Source organism: Abramis brama, assembly GCF_963993115.1.
Source record: "Abramis brama genome assembly, chromosome: 13".
NCBI lineage: Eukaryota > Metazoa > Chordata > Actinopteri > Cypriniformes > Leuciscidae > Abramis > Abramis brama.
In genome coordinates, this window is record NC_139975.1 from 23,429,104 (window position 1) to 23,456,976 (window position 27,873).

Genomic DNA, 27,873 nt, shown 5'->3' on the forward strand with positions numbered 1-27,873 from the left:
GGCTAGTCCATATGTATTTTTCCACATAACTCCCTTGAAGAAAGTGGCTTCCGCAGTGTTCCCCTTCCATAGAATGAGCACGCTTTCCCAGTGTTATCCAATAATCTCACTGTATGGGTTATCATGGAACAACAGTGATGGATACGCTCTGTGTAAGCCCTTTCCTATCGTCCGTCCAGGCAAGAAGGGGTACAGGCTTACACCGGGCGCTGGATGGGGTGCAGCAGCTGTGGCGCTTTGGTAGGGATTCCTATCAGTCGGTCAAGACATACGTCGAGAGTGACCGACCGATAAGGGAATGTCTTGGTTACATATGGTAACCGTCGTTCCCTGAGGGAGGGAACGGAGACCTACATCCCATCATCACATCTGCTGCTGCCCACGGGGGCGGCTTACCAGGCTCGGCACCTCAGCAAAAAAGGAGCTCACCTCGCACCTGCTGCTCATTATATACCTGCGCTGCGAGGCTTAACAGTTGATGCAAATGACTGCATGACAATGTGTATTGGCTCATTTTAGTTTTACTCAAAGTAGATTGGCCTCTCTAGCGAGATTCCTATCAGTCGGTCACGACGTACGTCTCCGTTCCCTCCCTCAGGGAACGAGGGTTACCATATGTAACCGAGACGTTTCACCATTTGGCTGTAAACAATGTTTACCTGTACAGAAGGTTACTAACGTTTACTCTATTGAAGGTTGGCTTTTTGATAACAGACAGCACACTAGGGTCATCTTTATTCCTTGTGTTGTGAGGACTTTGTGGACTTTAATAAATCTCACATTTGGCTAATTGATTTAGTGTGAATGTACCCTATGTTGCACCCTGACCCCAGTCCACCTAGGGCAGGGCTATTCAATTGGCAGCCTGTGGGCCACATACGGCCCGCCAATCATCTCTATCTGTCCCAAAGGCACTCCAACCTCCCTCCGCCTCTTTTCCTGGCGGTGTGGCTACATTTGGTTAGATATGCGAGTGGCCGTAGTGGCGCATGCAGCTGTACGTCTATACGCACTGTGCATACCATGAATGCTCCGACTAACCTGAGAAACATTTTCAGTCCGAATATTTCACCAATTATTATGTGTGTCCCGTATTTCTGTCGACTGAACCAGCGATACCAATCATTTGTGAATGGTGCGAATATTTTGTTCGATCTTTGGTTCAATTATTTCCTTTACATGAATTGGCTAAATGCGCTTGCATTATGGTCTGAAACGATTCAGATTCGTTCAGACCGCTCTGTCACTGAATCATCTGAAGCTGTTTCTTGGTCAGTAACAACAAATATAGAACAAATAGCGCTGTTTTCAGTTTAGTTTCAGTTCAACTCGCAGTTTAGTTTACTTTGAACTACGCAGCACCACCCAGTGGATAACGGAACGCAAGCTTAAAGGAGTTGCATTTACTCCCGGTTCTGGGGCCTCATTTATAAACGTTGCGTACGCACAAAAGAAGGCATACGTCACTCTCTACGCAATAATTGGTATTAATAAAAAGCAAACTTGACGGGAAAATGTGCGGTCCTTCACGCCAACTCTGACCCAGGCGTACGCACAAAAACGGGTGAAATGAGAAATGGCGACACCGTCGGCAGATGGAAGAAACACGTGAAAGTGTGTGAAACTGTAGACCGTTGTGTAAAAGAAATGGCAATACTGCTTCTCATAAATAACATGAAGACTTCACAAAGCAAGTCTTACAATTAACAGCCTACACGAACACCCGTTGATCGATCTGCAGTGTAAAACAAACAAAATCAAACGAAGATTATAACAGAAATGCAAATTAACACATATTTGCATGTATATTTGCAATAATATTAGCATGTTATGCAATTCATCCTCATAACACATCTGTAGCTTGTCAGATGCAATCAAATGGATGGTAATAAAATGCCATGATGCCATCACAATGCGTAATGACGCACAATGGCTGATCTTGCGCTTAGTGAAGTTACGTTTCTTGGTTTTCCTCTGTGTTTGCCATGATTTCGCAATCGATGAATATTAACTTGTGGGTGTTTCACGGACTATTTATGGGCAACTATGGGCGTGACATGAAGCCGCAAAAGCTGCGCTACATTTAGAATTGATTGTGATTTATTAAGGGAAAACTGCGTAGAATGTGCGTGCGCACGGTTTTATAAATCCGAATATTTCTGTGCGTACGCACGTCCTATGTTTCAGAAATGTGGAATATTTATACTGAATACTAACTTATAGTCATTTAGGCCTATATTGCAGTAGATTAATTAGGTTGGTAGAGGAATATACAGTTCATTTTGTGTATAGTTTTTACCTGTTTAAGCATTTTGTTATACAGTGGTAGTGAGTGAGTAACCACGTATGGTTTTACCTGTGGTTATCACGTCTCACTGTCAGAATATTTTAATTTAAGCCTATAATAATTATAAATAAAATAATTCTTACCAATAGCTATGATCTTGTATAATTCATATTTTTGTACATAGCTGTAAATAAGTTATTTGTTAAATACTCATAAATCTGCATACTGTTGGGTACCACATTTCCAAGTAAATACAATACTTTTTTTAGGTTTACTTTAGCTTATTTATTGATACTGTTATGTTTCAATAAGTCATAAATAATGTTTCAATAAATAAGCTAAACCCACCGGCCCTCCTCAACATTTCGATTTAATAATCCGGCCCTTGAATGAAGCTAATTGAATAGCCCTGACCTAGGGGCATAACACTGCTCACTTTTCATGCAATTCATTTCATATAGTATAGCTCATAAGTCAAGTCTCAACTCTTGTTTAAGACATTGTTCATATGCAAAAAATATGCTTAATCCCATAAGGAATGGTAATGCTTGAAAGTACTGTTTTCTCCGATTTGAGGTACAGTGGAGAACTTTGGTTATACCAGCTATAATCCTCTAGATAGAAAGGTCATCTTGGACTTAAATTGAAGCTTACACACTTGGGAAGTTTTTCATGTACATTTGAGGCAGTGATATATATAATAAAATGCTTGAAAATGATCACTTTTGATGACAATTTGTCAGGCGGACAGCCATTTTTTAGTCTTTTGGGGTATGTTGAGGGTGATATTTGACAGAAAAAAGGCAGCAATGCCCAGAATCTTTTTCTGCTAGTTTCCACTATGTGTCACGATACACCATGCAAAATTTTAGGGTTATATGGCCATTTATGTAGCTGCAGTACCTTTATATTCACAATTACATCATTCCGCCAAAAGCTTTTCCCCAAAAATTGTGTTTTTTGGCCCCTGAGACCAAACGGGGCCGAGTTGGGGGTGGTCATTATCAACTTGTGATGGCCCAAGGTATAAGATAATAGGAAATGATAGTGAAAAAAAGGTAGCAAAAAACATCCTGAGGAGTGGACCTGGCTCCCGGCCTAATATATTTTGTTCTGATATCACGGTGCAGGTATGATGTCACTTTGTAGGCCTATCGGCAGTTTGCATCACGCTGGTTCCCTCGAGAAAAACCCAATAGGATTTTCCCATAGGCTTTAGGATTATAACTAAAAACAAGCTCTGTGATCAACAAAAGTTTATGATACTTGCACGTTTTGTCCATCAATATAATTATCACAGATTAACATATTTTGAAGTCGAAATGCAGTCGCCAGAAGTTAAAAGCTAAAGGTAGGCTATAAACGAAGTAGGCCTACACCACAGTCCCACAACTTCATCGTTCCGACAACTCTATCAGTTTTTATCTACAAACATTAGAAATTTTTATTTTTTATTTAGCCTTTAGAAAAACCTTTGCTGCATGCTAGATAGGGCTGGGGTAAACGATTATTAATCAAACGATTAGTCGGGCAATTATTTTATTGATTAGTCGACTAATCTAACGACTAATTTGAATTAATTATCCTGTCTGTTATTCGCATATCTCTGTCGAACCGTTACTCCGATGGATTTCAAACTCGACAGCTGTCTGGGCACGAGTAAGTGCAGTGCTAAGTTTGACGTTGTTTGAATGAGAAATGCAAAAGATATTGTTAAATATATCAGTAAAAGAAGCACTTAAAAGGTTGTGGTTTAAAAAATAAACATTTTGACATAAACACACTGTCAGCTACAATGTTTACTTCTGAATAATATAGTATAAACGTGATAAATCCATTTTGATTAATTTGAGTAAAAAATGTGTTTTCTTTACCAAGAAAGTGGCAAGATGAAAACCACTATTTTCTGTTTCAAACTTTCACATAGCATCTTTAGGTTATAATAACATAAATAATTCAAATCCAGATTTTGATTTTCAAAGATTTATTATAAAAACAGATTATTTTTTCCCAAAAATGCAATAAATTCATGACACGTTTTTTTTTTTTTAAATGCAATTAATCCATTGAATCAATATAAAAGTTATTTTTCATATTGAAACTGTTGAAAATACACAACAAAGTAAGTTGATCCACATGACAGCCTCTGAACTCGGTCAATACTAATCTTATATTTAGCACGTAACGTTAACGTTACTGGACTAGCCTAAATATAGGCTACATTCAATCAGCCATCGCTAAGAAATACCTTCTGAAATTTTTTGACGGCGATCAGCTGTAAAATGGCTTGGTCCTGCTCGGTTTTCGTTGACTTTGAGTACAAGAATTGAAAGTTTTTTAAAAGATCCCCTGGGGTTAACCGTTAGCTGCTAACGTGTTAGCATTCGAGTTTGACGCTGTCGTGTGAGAACAAGCAACAGTCGGCATTCTCTTCCTCCCGCGTGCCTCATCTTGTTAATCTCCTCACGTAAATGATTAGATTTCGATGGCTTAATTACCTTTCTTCCCTACGGCAGAATCCACCACAGGTTCATCAATGCCGTCAAATGTATAAATTTTTTTGTTTGTTTGTTGATCAAAAAGTGCAAAGCGCCACCGTTACTGTTTACAATGCGTGGAATGGTGCGCTGTGATTGGTTGAGCGGATTTATCACATTCTGCAGAGAAAGGAGACCGTTTGTCGCGGTTTGGAAAGAAAGGGAGAAAACATGACAGAATAACACGGCGGGCGGTGTGTGTGTGGCGAGCTGTACCTCCGGGAATGGTAAAAAATAATAATATATAAAAAAAATAAAATAAAGAAGCGTCGACGCAAAGAATATGACGTCGACGTAATTTTGACGACGTCATGGACGCACCGCTACAGCACTAATGCTAGAGCCAAAAGGCCGATGCCAACCAAGGCTTCTGGGCTGCTCAAAATTGTTGTAAACAACATTACACAATATTTGCAAGCCTTCTTTCTCCTGGCTGCTCAATAGGTTCCGTCCTGCTATTTCTTCAACATGCCCAGTGGTGTAGTCTAGTTTTTTGTAGTGAGTATACTGTAATATACCCCCCCCCCCCCCCCCCCCCCCCCCGCCTCATACTCACCCATCCCAGACCATCACTAATGCATACAGTATGCATCGACATGTAATTGAGAGCATTATGAAATATTAGGTGTTATCAACATGTCAATTTATTATAAGCAACACAAGACTTTTACAGCTGGGGAGACTGGACTGATTTTATACTGTTTAGTGTTAATCACCATCTAACTCAGCCAGTTAAGAGCTACATTTAGCCTTAGAGATTATATGAATATGGTCCCTGAAGCACAGGTTTTATCAGTTGACAATAAAAAATAAAATAAAAATAAACATTATAGGCACAAATACAAATTTACTTTTAGAAATGGTGTTTTTGAAGAAAAAATGGTGTTATTGTTTTGGTAAGTTTAGGCTACTCTTTAAATTAAAACATGTATGAAAACTTGTGTGATATTCCCTTAAAATAACATTTTAATAGATTTTATTATTATTTTAAAATTCATTTTTACTTCTTTTTAATTTCTTTGAGTTAGACCGAACTTTTATTTTGGTGGGTTGTAGACATTTGAGTTCCTGTGTGTTTTAATAAACTATTATTATTATTATTAGGCCTACTTGAAGTATACTCTACTGTGCAATAGTAATATATTTCTGTTATAATGTCTTCAAGTTACCGATTCGGTGTCGCTTCACAAACACAGACGGGGTGAATTTATGAATGAAAGTGAACGTTCTGACACAAAACGAAGTTGTTACGCATCCTCACGATTTTTTAAGTGGGTATACGGAAATCCTTGGCCTTTTCTAGTGGGTTTACGGCGTATACCTGCGTATCACGTAGACTACACCACTGAACATGCCTGTCATGGTAGCAAAGAGGATTAATTTTTTTAAAAAGTTCTTAGAGCATGACTGCTGTGTAGATGCCTTAGGCAGATCAAGCTAATCATATAAACTGACAGCTTTGCTCAAAATATTGTAAAATAGTTTTTGCTGTTGAGAAATAAAGCTCTGACCTGTGATGACATTACTGTTGTAATGACGTCATCACAGGTCAGAGCTTTATTCCTCAACAGCAAAACAATTAGGGTGATTTTAGTATCATAATATCATCATTTATATTAACAGGCCTATAAATTAAACCCCAATAAATAACGTAAATAAATAAAAAAGCAAAAATGTAATCAAAGCTGTGGCTTTGAAAAAGCAAATCCTCCCCACAGTATGGGATTTTGGCAGTAGGCTATATCTTAAACATCTGGTTTTCCAAGAGCAACATGGGTTTTCATTTTGGGATTTATTTTTGCCAGTTTTGTAGAATGTAGTATTTTTGCACGTGTGAACCATAAAAGAGCTTGTTTTCTTCAGGGGCAAGTCAATGCTGTTTGCATCACCCAAGAGCACTGACAAACACCTATGTTATTATTAGTGCTTTTATTTTGAAATTCACCTCGGAAGTGAAATTTTATTTCGTAATCGTTTCCTTTTTCACGTTGTGCGCGGTTGCCAGAGCGCTTGGTCTCATTTTACTTCGTGCGACGTAAAGGACTTCATCCCGAAGGTTGAGAAGAAGAAGAAGAAAATGTAAGTAGCAACTCGTTGCATTCGAATAAAGGGTATAATGTTATATCACTTGTTTTAAGTAACATACTGACTAATAAACCCGAGCTGCAGAATTTTATATTTTAGATAACGGTTGCTTAGGCCTTGTTATGCACATTTAGTCCCGTGGCTTTTTCTTAGTTCATTTCATCACACTTCGTCAATGTGTTGCGTTTAAACCGGCTATTATAATAGTTCATGTGTCAGAAATGTTCGCCTAAATAAAGTTTTACACCAATATGCAATTAATGTAAAGTTAATTTGATTGTTCGTAAGTGAGATGAATGTTATCGTATCAGTTAACCTCGGATTCACGCTCAGCGGACACTTCCCTTATTTAAAGAGCTGTAAAAAAAATTTTTAAATAAATTGTGACGTGGGATGTTTCTTGAGGATTTGGAAGACTTACGTTATTATTAATATATTTCCTGAATTTTCTTCGTCTGCACTGAAACTGGATAGTATCATTGCGATCTCTACAAATGTTTTTTATGTTGTTAAATTCATATTTCTGCATTATAGATTCATAATATCATGGATTCATGTTGTTAGCTCTGACTTGCACTGTTCCGATATATTTTCTTTACTAATGCATATAATTGTATGCATATAATTTCAAACTAACTTAATCAGTCTTCTCGATACAGTGTTATCATTCTGCATGTTATGCCATAAAACATTCAAATCGTATCTGCTGTAGTTACATTAATGCCTTGCATCATAGTGTTTATACTCTTCCACCATCCTTTCTGGTCTTGACATTAATTTGTATTGCATTACTGCTCAGAATCTTTTAAACTTAAGGATAAATGTAGCTAGTCTCACACAGTCAAACCTTCAGACTGACGACAGAAGGTCTGGACTCCATCAAAGACTATAGATTTAGAAAGACTATTCACTCCTTTTACTTATGAATGGGAGAAACTGCAATTTCAGAGGCTTTGCAAATATGGCTGCCAAATGAACAGACTTTCCTTGAAAGGGACTTTGCAACTTTCATTGGCCAAAGACCAGCCAAGAGGCCTGACTGACATGTAAGCAGCAACCAATTACAGTTTGTTTTGTTCTCCGTCATGTTTAGGGATGTGAAAATGGAAAGTTGATGTTCATACATAACAGACCAGCATGCGACCAATAAATCATACTTTCAAGAACGTTGTTCAAATTTACTGCCCAAATGGCTCATCAAGAGACCTGTTTGAAAAACACCTAAGTTGGTTGGAAACGTCTGTAGACTTTGTTCTGACAATTTCAAATCAGGCTTGGAAAATAATACTCTTTCCATATCCCATCGGCAAACGAGTTAAAATATCTCTTCTTTTCTTTAAGTGCCTCAAACTCTTGGATGTCTTTTAAAGAGTCTATGCCATGAACTTCACATACTTTTGAAAATCCAGCGTTTAGTTGATCCTGATAAGCGCTCATTGTCACAGTTGTAAACATGAAGGCTTTATTCTTCCTTGAGGAGGCTTGGCGTCACAATGGCTTTGTTTCCAGGCAGACCATTAAAGAACGCAACGCAAGTCTCCTGGAAATCCTGTAGAATTCAACCAATCAGATGACGACTAAACTCCCAAAGTATTTCCCTTTTTTTGTGTGTGCCTTGTACATCAGAAGTTTATCCAACAGTCCGTAGGCATGACGACTAGACCCACTTGTACAATGGACTCTTTCCACTTTTCCTTTTTGGAATGTGGAATTTTTCAGCGGCCTTGGTTCCAGAAGCATTTTTCCTTTAGGGATTTTTAAAGTCTTTGTGAACTGTATTTATGTGATGTTCTTCAATTCGAAGATAAAAACATTATGCAAAAAAACACAACAATCTCCAGTGGGTGCTATGCAGTGATATATGGCTGGAACTGTATTGCTTTTTATAATTAGGAGTAAAACATAATTATTTCTATTAAAGGTTGCGTTTTGCACTAGTGAGTTCGGTTTAAAGGTATGTTAAATTCTATTCTTAGTAATTTGGTTTGTTTTTATATTTTTCACCAATATAGTGCCTACTATTTTGATTGTTCCTGTCCATGTGAAACTTGTTCATAATGTCCATCAAAACTTTTCTATGTTAAGTGATTCGGTTTTTATTTTTTACTTTTATAACATTTTCATTATTTGATAACCTTTTAAATGTGTTTTTTTTTTTTTTTTTTTTTTACTTCATGGAACTGGCACGGTCTGCATGGCAGCCCATTTTATACACTTTTCTTAGAACATCATTTCAGCTTTCCGAAAACAATATTATCCAAAAACAGCGATGACAAACTTTTGCATCATTTGTTTCCATCTGAATAAAATAGTAAAAATTAGTAGCTTGTCAAGTGTGACACGATTGTCTATATTCTTTCTATTTTTGACCATTTTGATATAGTCTTTTCCATTATGACCACCACAGTTTCAAGTCACAGTTAATGTGTAAAATTTCACTTTTCTTTGGATGAAGATGCAAATCTTGTTCAGATAACCATGTGCTCTCTTTGCACCCTTATGTTTCACTTGAGCCCGACTATTGGTTTGACTGTTGTCAAGACGTCTTGATGCCAAATTATTTTTGCAGTTAAGCATTAAAGTTGATTAGCTTTATTTCGCTTAATTTTTTGCTCATTGATTTCTGTTTTTTTTAGTTTTTGGTCATACAGTACAACTTAAAGACATGAACACTATCTCTCTTTGGTTCTCTCCCGACCAAGAAACTGCAATCCTTTCCCTGTCTTTCCCATTCACATTTAAGGATCTAAATTTGATTGACGTTTTTCCCCCCTTCATAGCTCTATTGATCTTTCTTATTAAATTATACTTATTGCTCTTCATGGTACTTGTAAATCTTCATTTTATGGTCTATTTGGTCAGTGTACCATTTGTACCTCTGTCATTGTAAATAAGTTTTACTTCTGTTACTTGCATTGTATGGATTTGTGGAGCTCACTGCCTTGCTTTCCTATGCCACTGCTAACCATTTTGTGAGCATGCTAGAAATCATTGCTCCATTGTGTTTCTGCAGAGCTGTTTCATTCTGGAGGAGCTTCTTTTCTCGATCCAGGCTTAAATTGACGGAGTGTTTTTCTGGGGACTTTTTGATTCACTTTGTTCTTCTCTTTTTCCACTCGCCCAAAGCGCCACCATTTCAAAGACATGTCCCAGAAATTGACCGGTTCTGATGCTCAGAAAGGCTTTGCTGTTGGTCGTGGGCTTTTGGCTGCCGCTGAGACTTTGAACTTTAGTATGGGTGAGACGCACTCGGACCCCTACGGCTCGTCTTCCCAGTCACATAGTGGCATGTCTGGTCTGGGTGGAGGGGAGGGAAAAGACCACGACTCTCAGCTGCACCGCCGAGCAGGCAGCCACATTAGCAATACCATGAAACTGTTCGCCAGCCTAGGTCTGTCGCCAACTGATCTGGACGCACTAGCACAGGTTCCAGAGGAGAACATCAGCGTGGAGACCTTGCCCCATCTTATCATGCAACTTAAGAACCGCAAGATGGAAGCCGGCCGCCACATTGCTAGCGATCTGACGACTCTTTCTTCAGAAACTTCGTACAGAGGCGGCCGAGACGATTGGGGCGACATGCAGGGCGGAAGGTTGGACCGTCCAAGTGGGCAGGCTCAAAGCCGCTCACAAGGTGACTTCGGTTATACTTCCATGCAAGAAACATCTGGTCGAGGGTACGACATGTTAGATTACAGGAGTGGTAGCAGCAGAGACCGCCAATATTCTGAGCTTTCCCGTGACTCCTACCGCAGTCTTGGCATGTCAGCATCATCAGCATCTGACGACATGTTCATGCAGAGAAGAATGGGCTCCCCGTCTCAGAGAAAAGTGCAGGATTTCTTGGGAGTCATGCCCCTCATGTTTCCCCATGTGTGCTCCCTTTGTGATTTTGATGTGCACTCTGTCATGGTGAGTAATTCAAGCTGCTTGGCTCCTGCACACACACTTCACTTCCTTTTCTTGAGTCCTACTTGTTCAGAAGACCATCTTTAAACATCATTTGTTGCATTTAAATCAGCACCTCTTAGTTTTGCTCAGTATCAATTTTGTGTAAGAGAAAATGGCCCTAAATCTCATTGGACACTTATAGTATACACTGCTGTTAGCTGTATTTCTGACTTGTTCTTTATGCTTGGTTCCAGTTAGGACAGTTAGTATTTAGAACTTTTTTTTTAGATCAATTACAGTACTCATTTGTAGATTGCATTCATAGCCAGGAAGGGTAGCTTGTCAAGTTAGCTCTGATCCAGTATGTCAAGGCTTTGAATTGCTTTAGATTTCACAGCTAATTACTGTTACATAAAGGTCATGTATATTTAGTAAGGATATTTTTTTCACCCTTCCTTGTGTTTAAGGAATGGACTCAACACACGACTGGGATTCGTCACTCTGAAAACCGCAAACTCCTTCTGCAAATGTAAGTAGACTGCTTTGTGTGAACTCTTTGTTCAGATGTTAAACTATGGAAGCTTGTTTCCACCACAGAATAAAAAAATGTAAAAGATAAATGCAACTTTACGAGTTTATATCATGCAATTCTGAGAAAAAAAGTCTAGACAAAAGTCAGAATTGTGAGATGAATAAGTAGCAATTAACTTTATTTTTTGTTCAGTGGCGGAAATAAGCTTCAAGAGAAAACCCTCTTGATAGTCATTTAGAAACAAGCCTAAAATTGGCCTACAGTAGGTGCAGTTCCACTATGGATCTTTTGGATCAGACATTATCCAGTGGAGACCGCTCAGTTCGTGGTGATAACCAGAAGCATTTACTACTGCTGTCTAGCTTGAAAAAGCAGCATCATAAATTAGCCTATATGACTTTGCACTATATTCGGAGCCTTCTTAAATTCCTCACACACAGATATTATGGAGCTTATGTAAAACCGCATTTGTTCTTCTGCATTTTCACTTTTATCGGAGTGACAGCATTCCACCAACAAAATAATGAAAGAATTTATTTTTGGGTATCAAAATCTATTAGTAAAAAAATTATGAAGAAATCCAGATTATCACCATGAAAAAATCAAAGTGGAGCCCTCAAAATAATTCATAGGGGTTTAATGGACCCTTTTCACAGACTGCGCTTCCACATTTATCAATATTGCAAATCTAGTAAAGTTTTTCATGTTGATTATTATTATTTATTTTTTTATTAATGCACATTTGCTATACTTTGTTAAATTATCTTGGCAGTAAATGGTAGAAAATGAACGTAATCAGTATCTCAGTATTTTTTACCCTTTGTGGAAAGTTGTGGAAACGCTATCATGGATTCTTTTTCTTTTTCTATTGGAGCAAATGGGAATACAAAAATTTAGATTGCTATCGTCTCCCATTCACCACTATAGAATTTTACCCGAATATGACAACTTCTGCTTCTGAGAAGCCCAGAAATGTGAAAAGGGTCCATAAAGCTAATTAACCTTTTGTTTTTTATGAACCTTTTAGGTGTTTAAAGGGATAGTTCACCCAAAAATGAAAATTCTGTCATCATTTACTCACCCTCAAGTTGTTCCAAACCTGTATGAGTTTCTTTGTTCTGCTGAACACAAAGGAAGATATTTGGAAGAATGTTTGTAATCAACAGATCTCGGTCCCCATTGACTTCCATAGTAGGAAAAATATATACTATGGTAGTCAATGGGGACCGAGATCTGTTTGGTTACAAACATTCTTCCAAATATCTTCCTTTGTGTTCAGCAGAACAAAGAAACTCATACAGGTTTGGAACAACTTGAGGTTGAGTAAATGATGACAGAATTTTCATTTTTGGGTGAACTATCCCTTTAAATGTAGTCTGTATTGCTAACATGAAGGTTCAGTTGAAAAGCAAAAATAAAGAACATGACTAACCTCACCTCGTAAAATCATCTGATTATAGTATTTGACAGCCTGTAATCCTAGTGCATTACAAATGTACTATGTAGGACTTCTAGACATGGTTGCTAATTCGTGCTGTTGCAGTCTTTGAAATTGAATTTTTCATTCAAATGTCATTTAGAGCTCAGTCATTCAAAAACAACTGAAAACTCTTTCCTGTTGTTTTATAGGTACCCGGACTGGGATCCTCAAATGCCCTCTAGTCGCATGTATGTTACTAGTTTTTTATTTTTTTAAATAGGGCTTTCATAAGTATGATGCATCTGTATAGAAAAGCATATTAAAAATGAATTCCCCTCAGGTCGACATCCCTTTCCCTGGACACAAAGAGTCGTTCGGATGGATTGCTGGGACCAGCTCCAATTGGTGGTGGTCTACAGAGAACAGGGATGAGCTCCAGCTGGGGTAATAAATCTGTGAGAGGATGTAGTCTGGTCTGCTATCCTTCTACAAGTTAATCTTTTGTTTGAATGTAGGGTTTTACTAGTGACTTTGGTTAAAGGTGCACTAAGTAATATTTTCTCCTGTAAAATAAGTTTTACCTCTAAAGCACTAAATAATAGTCATATATGATGAATAAAGATTCCAGTTAATTCAGTATCCTAAGAAGAGTTTCTGTTATCTTTAAAGGTGCACTGTGTTAACTTGTACACGTAACTTGAAGATGACAAACACTTTTCTTGTGAAGTCTGCAACATTGACTGTGTTATTGAAATAAATTGAGCTGAATAATGATGGTCTTTTTAGAGCTGCTTTACAGCTGAAATTGTATTCTTTTCATAATTGAAGAACTGTGCAACATTAACTGTTAGTTTCCGGTGTCTTTTTGTTAAGCTGCTTAATTTTAATCAGTCACACAATTTTTAAACAACTTTTTTAGGCTCTGATTCCAGTGTGGGAATGACAAGTAAAATGACATCATATGCAGCGGCACCCAAGGTAATAATTCACTGAATGCGTTTGAAAAAATCTGTTTTTGTTCAAATTGCAGTTCTGCAATTAAAATATTTGTATATTTTATATATTTAGGATGTCCTTTTCAGTATGGGATCTTTTGTTTGAGTGGATGGATATCTTGGTGCTTGCACTCATAAATATTTTTATTTTAGATAAGAAGTAGGGTTGTCGTGGCAAAATACGAAAGAAAACCGATGTCAACAAACAGCCTGTTTGACTTGGCAAAACCCTTTGGCACCATCTGTGAGCATCTAATACTGAAAAACAAGGTAGTATCTGTGCATGTATGAACAGTCATTCAAGATCAAAAGTCATGACAGTGTAATTGAGTAAATCTTTTTTTCTCACTCTCAAAGGCTTTCCTTGAGCTGCAGACTCATGAGGAGGCTTTGGCCATGGCTAATTATTATCAGCGAAAACCAGCCATTTTGCATGGGAAAGAGATACACATTTATTTGTCAAAGGAACTGATGGCAATTGAGGTAAGATGAAAAAATAAAATAATTTATATATATATATATATATATATATATAACAAGTTAAAATGGCTCAATTAAGCTTATTTGCTTTATCAATACAGAAAAGTGGAAGGCCAGGCAGAGACACTAGGCCTGTGAAGAGAGGAGTCAGCCAGGTGGTGTTTTTCTCCAATTTACCACGAGGCAGTGACAAGAAAATGGAGCTACTCACAATATCTCGTAGATTTGGCACTGTTGAGAAACATCTCTTTCTAAATGATGAGGCAAGTTACATAATATGCAGCAATTTCCAGAAAATACATTAATTTCCAGGACATACATTTTTAAAATGTATGTTTTGACCATTTTTAAAACAGGCATTTGTTCAAATGGGCAATGCTGAGGATGCAGAGATGTTGGTGAAGTACTACACTGTCAATCCTTTGACTATCAATGGAAGATCCATTCGACTGAACATCTGCACAAAGTATAAGACTCTAACGTAAGTTGTCCTTTCTATCCTGAGAGACCAAAGATATCTTTAGTAAGAAAACAAAACCAAATGTGCTCTACATGATGTTCCAGGGTCCCACCAGGAAAGGGCGACCAAGGAAGGGAAGAGCCAGCCCGTAAGAGCAGCGGTAGCAGCAGTTCCACCAGCAGAACTGGTGATAAACCTTCATCAAAGAATCAAAGGTCCTCTACTTCCAAAGCCAGAGAGAGCTCTGATGAGAAAGAAGAGGAACCAAAGCCTGAGGAAGTAGAGGCCCTGGGCGACGGGTCAGGAGATGAAGCTGATGTTATGGAAGCACGTGATGGAGATGAAGAGGGTTTTGATGAAGATCCCTCTGCAGATGATGTCGACCTATCATGTGATCCAGAACAAACCAGTGAACAAGCACCAGATATTGATGACACCAACCTAGAGGATGAGGAGGACGCTGAAGCGCAGCAAGCCAGAAATGCTTCCAGCGATGAGACCACAGAAAACCAAAAAGACTCTGGTGAAAAACAGGAAGAGACTCCACTGGAGGAACCTGTGACATCTGAGGCTGAGCAGGAGAACACAGATGAGCTTCCTAAAGACATTGAGGAACAGAATGATGACCAACCTGAAGATGAAGATGCTGAAGAGGACAATGAAGAGCAGGTAGGATCTTTTGCACATTAGCACATCATCTGAAATGCCTCTGCTAAAACCTTTCTAAGGGTGCTCTGATCAGGCGATCACCGATTACAAATCACTGGAAGCAGTATTGGCCGATCACTTATACCGATCACCGAAATAAATAATAGGACTATGAACTAAACTATCCCTAACAACAGCGTATTTTAACAATGTAAGTGGCAAAACCACACTGAACGATGTGAGTGTGTTAGAAATCAGGAATGGTGCAGAACATTGTGCTTGGTACATTTTTTTTGTCTTCAAACCAAACTTGGGTCTCCAGCCGACAAAAAAGTGCCCCTATTATGCTATTTTAAAGTTTCCTTATGTTGTTTTGGAGTCTCCTACAACAGGACTACATGCATCAAAGGTAAAAAACCGGATTAATTTTCTCATAATATACATTTGCACATCACCACATTTCAATGATTCTCAAACGACTCGTCAGATGAATCAGTCTCTCTAAATCCCTCCTTTCCGCAAGCTACTCTGCTCTGAGCCAGACAGTTCAGTCTGTTGTGATTGGTTTACCGCGTACAGCGCGCGTCGAAAACCAAAACGTCCATTGCCATAACGTCAGCTCTGCTTGCCTTGAGGCTTCCTACACCGTAAACTAAAGACAGTAACGAACAATGACGTCGATTTTACCATATCAATCCAACCGCGAGTCCGATGATGAAACATTGGAAGAACTATTCATTCAACCCGAACCTCCATTGCAAGGACAACTCGAGACGACTTTCTCAGTGATACACTAACTTTACCTAGTTTGAGGTACATTATGAGATGTTCTGTAATTCCTCACCATCAGCATTAACAAGTGCATGTCCATCAACAAACCGATTATTTTACTAATACTTATTTATTTACCGAGTATTTTTCTTATTTATTGCGGTGAACATGTGGAAACTGTATCAATAACAGTGCATACAATAGCCGAGCTCTAGCGTGAATGACTGATGTAACAGAAACGTTGGTAAAACAAATCTTGCTCCATGCTTAATCTTTCCTCAAAGTAGTGAGAACGACAGACAATCTGCATTAATAGATAGAGTTTTAGGTAATAGTGGCCCACAACTGATTAGCAGAAGTATTTCAGTTAAGACAGTAATAATGTGAATTAACCAGTTAGCAGGAGACCTACACAATATAAAACTCAAAATTAAGTATTTTGAACACCATCTTTCAAGAGCAAGCGGTTTGCGAATCCTACATTGAACTCCGAGATTTGAGAAGCAGTCGTCAGTAAAATAAAGGGAACACGGCAAAAGTTTAGGATTATACTGCTGTGATATCGTGGTAAAGATGAACTTTAACCACTGATTCTTCACATGCTTGTCCTTGGGCAGTGAAAAAAACTGGCTTTACCTTCACATTGTAGAGCACAGCGTCTTCTCAACATGATGCTATCCAGCATCCACAGGGATCAGATGCCGGTTTGAGAGCGTTCAAGTTTTCCCTGGTGTCTGCGCGTGCAATATGCTAATATTTCGTCTTGATGTCACAACGAAACGGCTTATGACTCGTTTGAAAAACGATAATTTTTTTTCACTCCGAGTCAACTCTTACTTTTGAAAGACAATAACTTTATATACGGTGAACTTTCAGATTTAAAAATTTGCAGGATGTTTTCATTCACTTAGAGCTATGTTTGTTACACGCTACATGAAAGGTCATTTTCAAAAATCCATAGTATGGGCACTTTAAATCCAATCTAGCTAGTGCGCTTCCCGTAATGTTTACGCATTAGGTCTGTAGACGGTCTTTTGTGGCTGTTCGAACATATTCGACCACTCAAATGTGTTTTCAGCTACCTCTTGAGGCAGTTAAATTCCAGTGAGGGAAACAAAAGTCATGTCTATTCTCAGAACAATCATAAAACAAACACAACAGAACTACTGTATATAAAATATATTCACATGAGGATGTTAAATTAAAATGTTCAAATTATACTTTCATTAAGTTGATACACTACTCCACATAAGAACAGACATGCCAACTAGTTACTGACCTGATGCAGACACATAGCTGAAGCGGACTGATAGCGTCTTGGTCTGGGGCAAGGTTTACTTAAGGCAGTGGTTCTCAACCTTTTTTGGGCCAGCGCCCCCTATCCAATATCCAAATCCCTGAACGCCCCCCACCCCCAAAATAATGAGCGACCTGGAACGAGTGGGAGTTAACAGATGAAATAAGTGCAAAATTGTCTCTTATCAATACAATTGAACTGTACTCCACAGTGATTAATCCAAAAAACAAGTTATAAACTGCATTGGCATAGCAATACCAGTGTTTCTCACAGGATTTTTGGTAAATCTGTGGTGGGTGGACCTTGGGCCTTCTAGGGGGGTTCGGGGGCATGCCCCCCCTAAGAAAATTTTGTGCATTTTAATGTTAAATTCATCAATCTGGTGCACTTTGAGAGTTCAAAATTAAAAGTGCCAACCCATATTCAGTGTGCAAATTAAACAAAGAAAAATTCAAACCTCTTTTAGTTGTGTCTGTCTACATTACACTACTACATAATAATAGTTATAATATTAATCCCATGATAGCCATATATTGTAAAACAAATGCACTGAAAAATAAAGGACGGTCATTAAAGCGGTAATGTTTGCACTTAGGTTTTATTACGCATTTAGGAGAGTATTGCAAGAAGCTGCTTACATTAACCTTACTTTCGAAAAATAAATAAATACAATCATGATTTTTCATGAAAAATTTTGTTAGAATTGTAGGCCTAAAATACCTTGGTATCAGCTTCTTTTCATCAATGGTATAATTAATACAATTACAATTAATTTGGTTTGTTGTGATTCATTTGTGTTCATAATCGGTAAAAAATCTTCTAACAAGATTAAACACATATGAACAATAAAATTATTATTATATTATTAATTATTTTTATATCTTGAAACTACCCAAGCAGCGTTTCGTGCTCAGATGTGACGGCGGAATGAATACATTACCAAAATGTGATTGCAGAATATATTTAAATGATCCATCAAATTGTCATTTTCTCCTTACTGTCTTGCGAGTTAACAATAATGCCTGACCAGTAAATTACTTGAACAAAGAAAACATTTTGGCATTAGGGATTGGAAATAGTTAATGCCTAAAAATGTAAAAGTTTTACCTTATAAATAGAATAAAGTTGAATTAATTTTAAAATTCGTCGCCAGAGTGAATGGGAACATGATTTATTGAAAATATTTGAAAAAAATATAAGTGTTTCTTAAGTCAGTACTTTTTAATGGCTTGTCAACTTTCCATTCCTCCGCTGCGTGATTCTAGGCACCACCGGATTGTTGTCAGCGCCAAACACATTTCTGAGCGCGTGAATGCTGATTCTTGTCAGCGCTGGATTCTAGTCAGTGCTTGAGCGCTGTTCTATGACTGGAAAAATAATAGAGTCGTTGCAAAAGTAACGATAGGCTACATGTCGCTTTAAACTGGAAGATTTTAGAATGTTAGGCATTCTAAACTTTTGAATAAGAAATAATATCAAGTCGTCAAAAAAATACAACTTGTCAAAACTCCGGTGAGAACACTCACAGCACCCGAATTTGACTGCACATCATATTTTTGACATTATTGATACTGTTTTCAATCGTAATGCAATAGAAATGAATACAAAAAAACCTGCGTAGTGCCTACCTACAACACTGACGGTCGACTTGCGGTCAGGACTAGAGCGGGTGCGGACGGATGTTGTTGTTTTTGAGCGCTGCTGAGGTATTCTTTCACGCGCACCATAGATGCGCGTGCACACACAATATGATGGATATCACACTCTGCGCATGTTTTACAACATCATTTAACAAAAAACATAGTCCTAACACTTTTTAAATAGCCCACTTAAAGTGTTTATTACAGCTAAATTACTAAATGCTTAAAATGAATAAAAGTAAATGAACAAAAATTTGCGTTACATATTTAAACTCGTGAACGCCCCCCATTAACGCCTGAACGCCCCCCTTTCAAAAATCTTGCTTCCAACGCCCCCCGTTGTTCTCTGAACGCCCCCTGGGGGGCGGTACCGCCCCCGTTGAGAACCACTAACTTAAGGTCACGTGAAAATAAGCGGGGCAACCAGAAATCTGCCCCAATGGCTCTCTATAGCCGCGTTTCCACCGAAATTACCCGGAACAATTTGTCCCAGGAACTTTTTTTCCCCCAGACCTGTTGCTAGCCGCGTTTCCACCGCGGTCTAAAGTAGGGCTGTAGTACTCGAGTCCGGTCTTGGACTCGAGTCCGGACTCGAGACGGCTTTTCTATGGTCTCGGACTTGTCTCGGACTCGCTGGTATTCGGACTCGGACTTGTCTCGGTCTCGGCCACTGGTCTTGCCAAATATGGCTTTTGGTCTCGACCGAGTCCAGGTTTCTTTATTATGTTCCCAGTAATCACACATACGTCGCCGCGATATTAAAACAATATATTATTGGAGGGAAAGTGAAACACTGGCCACCTAATAAGTATTTCGGCTCTTTTTCGTGAGCTGGCTCGTTTCACTCAGCTCACTGAAAGAGCCGACTCTTTTGACTCACAAACGGCTCTTTAAAAAATAAATGTTTAAATAAACTCGCTGAAAGTCCACCGCTAGTGCAACGTGAATATTCACATTTTTAATTGTCCATAACAACCCGAAAACTAGCCTGCTTGCCTTGCACATCTAATTAATGGGCAAAGTTTTCTGACTTTTTTTCTTACCTTTCTTTCTTTGCCTCCACGAGTGGTAGGCGCAATGACTGGCTGTTTTAAAATATAGCTAATATCGAAACAAAATAACCCAGCTCATAACTTGCAGGTTTGCTTAGTGGCAAACTTTTTTCATTTGATTGCTTCAGCCGCCACCCGCCCGAATTTAATTAAAATATTATTTTTCGTCACGTCATCCGCCCGATCCGCGGTTTATCCGCATCTCTTGTGTGTGTGTGTGTGTGTCTGTGAGTTGTCTCGGTCTTCCCTCATGCAGTTTAATTGGTTGACATCGCGTGTATGATTGACAGGAACAGAATGTAAGGCTGATCAGACAGTCGAAACGAATGTGTTAGGCCTAGGCTATATAATTATTATTTTTTTGTTGTTCTTTGAATTAGTTCATTAGTAAAATTATTCATTATTTCATTATTACATAATGATTTAATTTCTATAGGCTAGCCTATATTTTTTAGCAGACTTTTTTTTTCCTGTCCTGGACTCGGTCTTGACTCGGACTCGAACCTTTTTGGACTCGGTCTTGACTCGGACTCGAACCTCTTTGGACTCGGTCTTGACTTGGACTCGACTAGTCCTGGTCTTGGACTTGTCTTGGACTCGACAAAGGTGGTCTTGACTACAGCCCTAGTCTAAAGTACCGTGAAGATTAGGCAAATAGTCCGGTGATGTAGGACTGCGCGCAACTTTACAGTTCCCACTGGATTTCATCCTCTGAATTTAAGCTTAATAAAGCCTGAACCTCGTTGTCGGTCCATCGGTTGTATTTTTTAAACTCCATTGTTGATTCGAATAGCAGACTACTGTTACTGCACGCACCGCAACAGATGGTGGTTGAATAAAATGCTGCGTGGAGTCAACCAATCAAAATGCGGCATGAACTCAACCAATCAGCATGTTCAGCGCCGAGCACTACATTGTATTATATCCTGCTCACTTTATGACTTAAAATAGTCAAGAAAATCTGAATAATATTTGTTGCAGAATGCTGAAAACATTCATAATTTATTATTAATTCAGTGTATATAGAGGTCTATGTTTGGATGAATATTTTCGTGGGGCTCTGCCCCACCTGCTCATACAGACGAGCCGCGGCTAGTCATAGGTCACTGAAAACTTTAAATTATAATTTACTCACCCTCATGCAAACAGTGCGAAAGCAGAATGTGCTCATGAATCTTTTCCACACAACGAAAGCATACAGTGACCAGAGGCTGTCAAGCTCCAAAAAGGACCAAAAACATCATAGAAGTACACTGTAAAAAAAGGTCACATTAAATTTATGGTAAAAAAACTGGCCACTGTGGTTTTACAGGATGCCATGTTGGGGCCTGTATATTTTATTTAAAACTAAATGTATTACATTAATATACCAATCTTCTTGAACTACCAAATTCTGCCTTTACCTTAAAATGTAATGTAGAGGCCTCTGGGAATGTCATTTTACTGGTTTTTATAGTTTTTTCTATAAAAAAAATTTATATTATTTATAATATTAATATTTATATTATATAAAAAGCATATAGTTTTACAGTAAAATGGCATAACCCATTTACAAATTCTCACTGTATATGTTACAATAACTTGGTTAACCAAAAAACTTTTTTTTTTTTTTTTTTTTTTACCATTTAAATAATATTTTGTAACAATTTTTTTTATATTCCATAAGCTGCTATATTCCAAGTCTTCTGAAGCTGTACAATTGTATGGACCACTTTTCTGGTGTTCTTTTCATCTTTGGAGCTACTTCTAACTACTTTAATATAAATTTCATGTTCACTATTTTGACATGCAGATCTGCTGACTATCTGTATCTGCTTCTAGGACAGTCAAACTGAAACTGATTTTCCTGAGAATATGGATGAGTTTGTTACTCTTGATGAGCTAGGAGAGGAAGAGGATGGCGAGAGACAAGACTCAAAGTCCAGAGCTACAAACCCATCAGGTAATTCCCTTGAGCAAAGTCAATGGCTTTAGCAGTGATCCTTCTTTGGACTGAGTCGACAGTGTTAAATAATAATAAAATGTCATAATCATATTGTTGTTGATAAACTACAATGTCAGTGCTCTCTGGCTTTTTTTTAACCAAAGTCAGTCCATTTATTAATGCCCTATTTCATCTTTAATGTTTCAGGAAGCTCCAAGGATAGTGGAGTAAGTCACTTATTACTTTGGCACTTTAAAATGTTTTAAAATGGTTTACAACTAATCTCTGTGCATTGATTTATTGATTGTATTAAATATTAATGTGTGTTTTGGAATTGTAGGGATTGAGAGTTGTAAATGTCGTTGGATTTAAACGTGGCTACGGTTATCTAGATGAGATCCTTAATCTTGCCAAGCCATTTGGTAAAGTGGTGCGGCACCTGGTCTTAGACGTGAGGCCTGAGGTAACAGCTCTCAGATATTCTGTTCTTGGTAGTTCAGACCGCTTCACTCACTGCAGCTTTACTGTAGCTATCCACACATATTTCTGATGCTAGCCTAGGGTTGGGAATCAAAAATCTATTCCAGTTCTGGAATGAATACTTATGGTCAGGAATTGGATACTTGTTATAAAATTAAAATTACGATTCCTCTTAGGGCTGCACGATTAATCGAAAAAAAATCACGATCTCGATTCAAACATAAATGCGATCTCATTTCTTAATGATGGCGATTCACTTCCGTGTATTTCCCTGCATTGGTCACACTCACACAATAACAAAATAGGGTGTATGATAATAATAATATTCAAGTTGTACCGGCAAAAGTGCGTGTTCAGTGCTGTTCGCAAGTGTCACAAGTCACCACAGCAATCCACTAACCGCTTAAGTTTCTGTGGTAAGTTGCAACCTACAGCTCCTGCACGGGAGTCAAGCAGCTGCAGCTTGTTTAAGGTAGCCTAATGGCGAAAACCATTTTAGAACAGCAGCGAAAATGTAAAAGTAGGCTATACAAACTTTAATATATCCTTTTATTGAAACGGGTGCTTTGCTGTGCTTTTACTTACACTTTTGTGCAGAGACAATTTTATGTCCTATAAATGTGTCGTATTTTTGACAATCCGCAAATATTTCAGTTGATGATTGTTTAAAGTTATTAATAACAAACATGAATGAATGAGAAGGAAAAGAACAGGATGTGCTTTATATTGAAAAGAAATATTAAAAGCGCGATAAGTCGCGACTCGCGAAAGAGAACTGAATTAACGTATACTGACAGGATGCTGTGCGCGCGCTCCGAGCGCAACACGGACAGGCAGTCTTTGTCTCCGGTTGCGCACCTAAATGGCCAAATAAACAGAAATATTTCAAAATGCCAAGTCGAGTATTCCCGTAAACACAGTAGATGTAAGTACTATGTACATTCTGTGCCAAAAAGCACAGGTTCTATTTAGTTATTTTAGTTAATTATTTATTATTGTATATGTTAATGTTCTCAACAACATAAAGCTTTAAAATTATTCACGTTAAGGGGTCTAAAATAAAGAAAAGAGACAATTTTTGTTACTCCTGCACTTTATTATACTGAATGTCCTTTGTTTTTTTGTTGTTGTTTTTTTTTGTACTTGAGTGCAATAAATTTTGGTTGAAAAAATGAGAATAGTGTAAGAGAATCGTGATCTCAATTCCCATGGAGAAAAATCGTGATTCACATTTTAGCAAGATTCGTGCAGCCGTAATTCCTCTTATCGATTCCTTTGTGTGCATTTGAAAGTGACTTTAAATTGACCATTCGTGCGCAAAGACCCGCGTGTGTCCTGCACACACATCCTAAGCGCAATAAAATCCTTTTATTGTGATTTTAAACCATTTACGAGCAAAAAGACTCATTCACTTTTTTTCTGTGCTGCACACTCATCCAAAGTGTGTGCACAGAAAAAGTGATTTTTAGTGATGACTATTGCATGCTGTTTTCTGTGTTGTTTAAATATCCTCATAAACACAGTTGGTTAAAACGCATGTGTAACAGTATATTGGATCTGTGCAGCTCTTAAAGTGATAGCAGCATAATATATCTGCTGCCTTCTCTATAATAACGTTAATCGAACAACAAAAGACTGAATAACTTTTGTAACTATATTTGTAATGTATACTGTATATTTTATGCATAGTGCAGTTATTTTACATTTGATTACAGTTTCTCTACCTGAATGCCTGAAAACCTTAAAACAGTTTATTTCAATTGTATCTTTGTTCAGTTATTTTTATTTGTGCAATTGCCTTTTTTTTTTTTTCTTTTTTTTTTTATTACTGAGTGTTTACTTGTCTTTAATAATGCTTGAAATTTATATTAATTTGGCTAGCTGTTTTTATGGTATTTTTAAACCATAGGCAAAAGTTCCTTGTGTAAGTGTTCTTTAGCCTGTTGATTTTTGTTCATGGTATTCAGCCACAATGAAATGTTTTGCAATATGACTTAGAATAAATGTGAATGATATAAAAACAAATTAGGAATCAATAAGAATCTGAATCAATAAGCAAAATCGGAATCGTTAAAATTTAAACAATACCCAACCCTATGCTAGACCATTTAATAATGCATGTATAAAATGTTTATTATCCATTGACAAGCTGCATTTATTTTATTGCCATTTAGCTGGAGAGAACATGTCTTTGTGGCATTCTGTCAGTTGTAAATCAGAAATTCTTAGAGATTTTTCCTTAAAGTGTTGTGGTTGTGCTCTGTGTTAGGCATTTCTGGAGTTCTCCAATGAACCAGAGGCAAGAGCAATGGTTAGTTTCTACAGTGGAAATGTCTTACCATCTGTGTGTGGAAAACCTGTGAAGGTTTTTCATTCACACACCTATGCAACCATCCAGGTAAGACTTGGACTTATTAACTCACCATGAATAAAATGTATGTGAATCTAAAAGAAGCAGAATCTAACGCCTATATATCTGTGTAACATCTACAGAGTGGCAAAGTCATCTACGTTGGTAATGTTCCACCCTTCAAAGGCTCAGATGCATCACTTCTGAAAATCGCAGAACCATTTGGAAAAATCAGAAGATATTTTCTGAATCCATTGCGCAATGAGGTAATTATAAAAATGGAACTTTCTATTGGATTTACAAGGACAAAATAAATTATATTTGTATGTTTGCTCAGTGCTTCATTGAGATGGAAAGAGGGGAAGATGCTGAGAAAATGGCAGAGGCCTACAAGGAAAATCGACCTAAATTTGAAGGCAAACGACTGGTTGTCTACGTGAGCAGGAAATATAAGCAGCTCAAACGTGGGTCAGTTCGGACTATTTTTTTCTTTTTTTAATGGGAAATAATAAAATGGCTTTCCAAAGAATGTTACATGGCATCTGTTTGATAATATTATCTTCTCACAGACAAAGACCTCCAAGCCCAGAGACCGAGGATAAACGGCCACTCAAGAGAGAACGCTCCAAGGAGGATGAGGCTCAGAGGAACTCCTCTGGGAAAAGTAAGGACAAGAAAGAGGAAGAACCTTCTGTCAAGAAGATCAAAGTGGATGAGCCTGTCGCTGATAAAGCTAAGGAGTTGGAGAGTCATGAAGAGAAGGAAAGCCAAAATATTTCAGCAGAAATTGTTCCTGAGGAGAAGAAAGAGCCAGAGGAGAAACAAAGCGAAGACACATCAGAGCTCCAGAATATGGAGACTGAACCTGTGAGTGACTTAATTATTTTTGTTCATATCATGAATTGGATGAGGGTAGCATGCTTACATTAGTGTTGTTAGCAACATTGGTTTGTTTCAAAACAACACTGCCATTTTGAAACAAACCAAATGTCATCTATCAGAACATTAGAATTTTCCAAAATGATTTCAACTGTTGATTCTAAGAATTTTTTCCAAGAAAAATTCCCATTCTCTCATTTACTTAAATATGAAAGTCTACCATCACTTACTCACCCTTATGTTCTTTCAAACCTTTATGACTTTTTTTTTTTTTTTTGGAACACAAAAGAAGATATTTTATCTTAATTTTCAGTAGAAAAGAACGTTGTCCGGATATAAGGGTGTGAAAAGTTGTTCCTAGTGACAGCTCCAGTGCTCTCTGGCACAAATGTTTGTGCTACAACCAGAAGCACCACAGACAGAGAGGAATGTGGTGGAGAAACATATAAATTAATTTGATATTCTATGGAGTCTACAAGATGGAGTTGGAGTGTTTTAGAACTACGTCACACTTGTTACATTATGAGTGTGCCTTATATATGATTACAACTTGTCAAACAAACATGTAGGCTGTTTTTGGACATTAAAACTTCTCATAAAAAGTTCCCCAAGCAGTAGACAAAAGATTGTACTTTAAAAAAAAACATTTTTAAATGCTTTCTCACTGCTACCAGAATATACTTGATCGAACCACTGCTTTGCTTGATGTATCCTTTGACCAGGAGGCTGAAGATGAAGAAACTGTTGCTTCAGAGAAGAGTGTGAAGACTGAGGAAAAGACCATTACAACAGCACCGTCTGAAACAAAGCTTGAAACTAGCCATTCTACTCTAGAGCCATATGATCCTAATGTCCCAGTGGGTAAGATGACGTTTGACATAACCAAGCTTTTAATTTAGTGTTTTATATGAATTTTCTTCAGCTTTTTGGACAGATGTGGCACTAAATCAGTTTGGCTTGCTATAAAATGCTTTAAACCAAACCATAAATGTATTATAAAAAGCGATGAACCCCGACTAAGGAAATATGTCATTATCATTATTTCATTATTGTAAGACGCCTCATTAATGAATCTCATTTGTCCTGTTTCAGGTGTGGAGTTTGTGAAGATGGGGTACTACTGCAGAATCTGCTTCTTGTTTTACTCTAATGAGGACACTGCTAAGAAAATTCACTGCAGTAGCCAAGCACACTACGATAAACTTAAGGTGATATTTTTTTTTCCTTTATTTGTCCTTGATCATGATGTCAGAGCAGGATTTAGATCTTTATGCATTACATTTTGAGGATTCACTTTTTTTATTAGTAAATATTAGCATTATTACATTGACATTTTTGTTGTGGTTCAGTATATGTTTTTGAAACATACATGTGGTTTTCTTCTTATCAGAAATATTTGGAAAAGGAGAAAGCCAAAGCACAGAGTAACGGGATGAAGAAATGAACCATTGACGCTGGAACATCTGTTAATATGTCCATTGTCCCTGTGATTGTTTTCTTTTTCTTTTTTTCAGTATGTTTAATTTTTTTCTAAAAAATTATTAGACTGAGGCATTGCTTCTTTTAATGTAGTTATGAAAGCTGGTGCATTCATAAGCAATTCCTAGCTGTTCAGTCATAGCAAATTAGATGTGAAGTAACACATTTTATGCCTTAATTGCTAGTACTGTTTTTGTTTTTCCTTTCTTTTATTAAACTTCCAGCATTCCTCATACTCTGCCTGACTGTTTTTAATAATTCTTCTGTTTATTTTGTGAAAGGAGAATATATTCATGGCCCCTTTGTTTCATGTAATTAATCAGTGTTACCTAGCATTTTACAGTAAAACGGAATAAATATGAGTGAACGGACCCCGTGCATTGGGTTTAAATTGAAATGCCCCTAACCCCTGATCACTTCTGACCCACCATGGAGGGTTTTTTTTTTTTCATGTACTATTCTACATGTGTATGGGTATGCTTCTGCTTTGGGGCAAATTAAAACATCACTTTTTAGAGATAATGGTCAATTGTTCAATTTCTTCAAACATACAGCATCCCAGTCAGGGGCGGACAGAAACTAAAAGGGCTTAATATGACAATGACAGCTTAATTTCCTTAGCTATTTTCTACAATTATGTTTTTCTTCCTTCATATCTGTCCTTTA

At 37.6% G+C, this 27,873-nt stretch overlaps 1 protein-coding gene across 4 annotated transcripts; it reads left to right on the plus strand.

Moving 5' to 3' along the window:
* Window positions 1–6,809: 6,809 nt before the first annotated feature.
* Window positions 6,810–27,442, plus strand: LOC311094687 (uncharacterized protein). 4 transcript variants are annotated; one of them, XM_084132805.1, is made up of 21 exons: window positions 6,810–6,903; window positions 9,923–10,821; window positions 11,268–11,329; window positions 12,962–13,000; window positions 13,093–13,196; window positions 13,672–13,730; window positions 13,901–14,017; window positions 14,105–14,230; window positions 14,329–14,490; window positions 14,584–14,708; window positions 14,792–15,356; window positions 21,917–22,037; window positions 22,227–22,246; window positions 22,360–22,482; window positions 24,769–24,897; window positions 24,993–25,115; window positions 25,187–25,317; window positions 25,419–25,716; window positions 26,403–26,589; window positions 26,821–26,936; window positions 27,119–27,442. In XM_084132805.1, exons 2-21 carry the CDS (start codon window positions 10,054–10,056, stop codon window positions 27,170–27,172), a joined length of 3,429 nt encoding a protein of 1,142 aa, XP_083988931.1. In that variant the 5' UTR covers window positions 6,810–6,903; window positions 9,923–10,053; the 3' UTR covers window positions 27,173–27,442. The 4 variants fall into 4 exon arrangements, with proteins under 4 accessions (XP_083988931.1, XP_083988933.1, XP_083988932.1 ...); XM_084132807.1 differs by having other exon boundaries at window positions 26,451–26,589; XM_084132806.1 differs by having other exon boundaries at window positions 10,036–10,821.
* Window positions 27,443–27,873: the final 431 nt, after the last annotated feature.

What these genes read in the sequence shown, in the direction of transcription:
- LOC311094687 (XM_084132805.1), top strand. Translation starts at nt 10,054, where the DNA reads ATGTCCCAGAAATTGACCGGTTCTGATGCTCAGAAAGGCTTTGCTGTT. An exon ending in TTGATGTGCACTCTGTCATG is followed by an intron (nt 10,822 to 11,267) that starts GTGAGTAATTCA and finishes CTTGTGTTTAAG; the next exon opens with GAATGGACTCAACACACGAC. An exon ending in CATATGCAGCGGCACCCAAG is followed by an intron (nt 13,731 to 13,900) that starts GTAATAATTCAC and finishes TTTTTATTTTAG; the next exon opens with ATAAGAAGTAGGGTTGTCGT.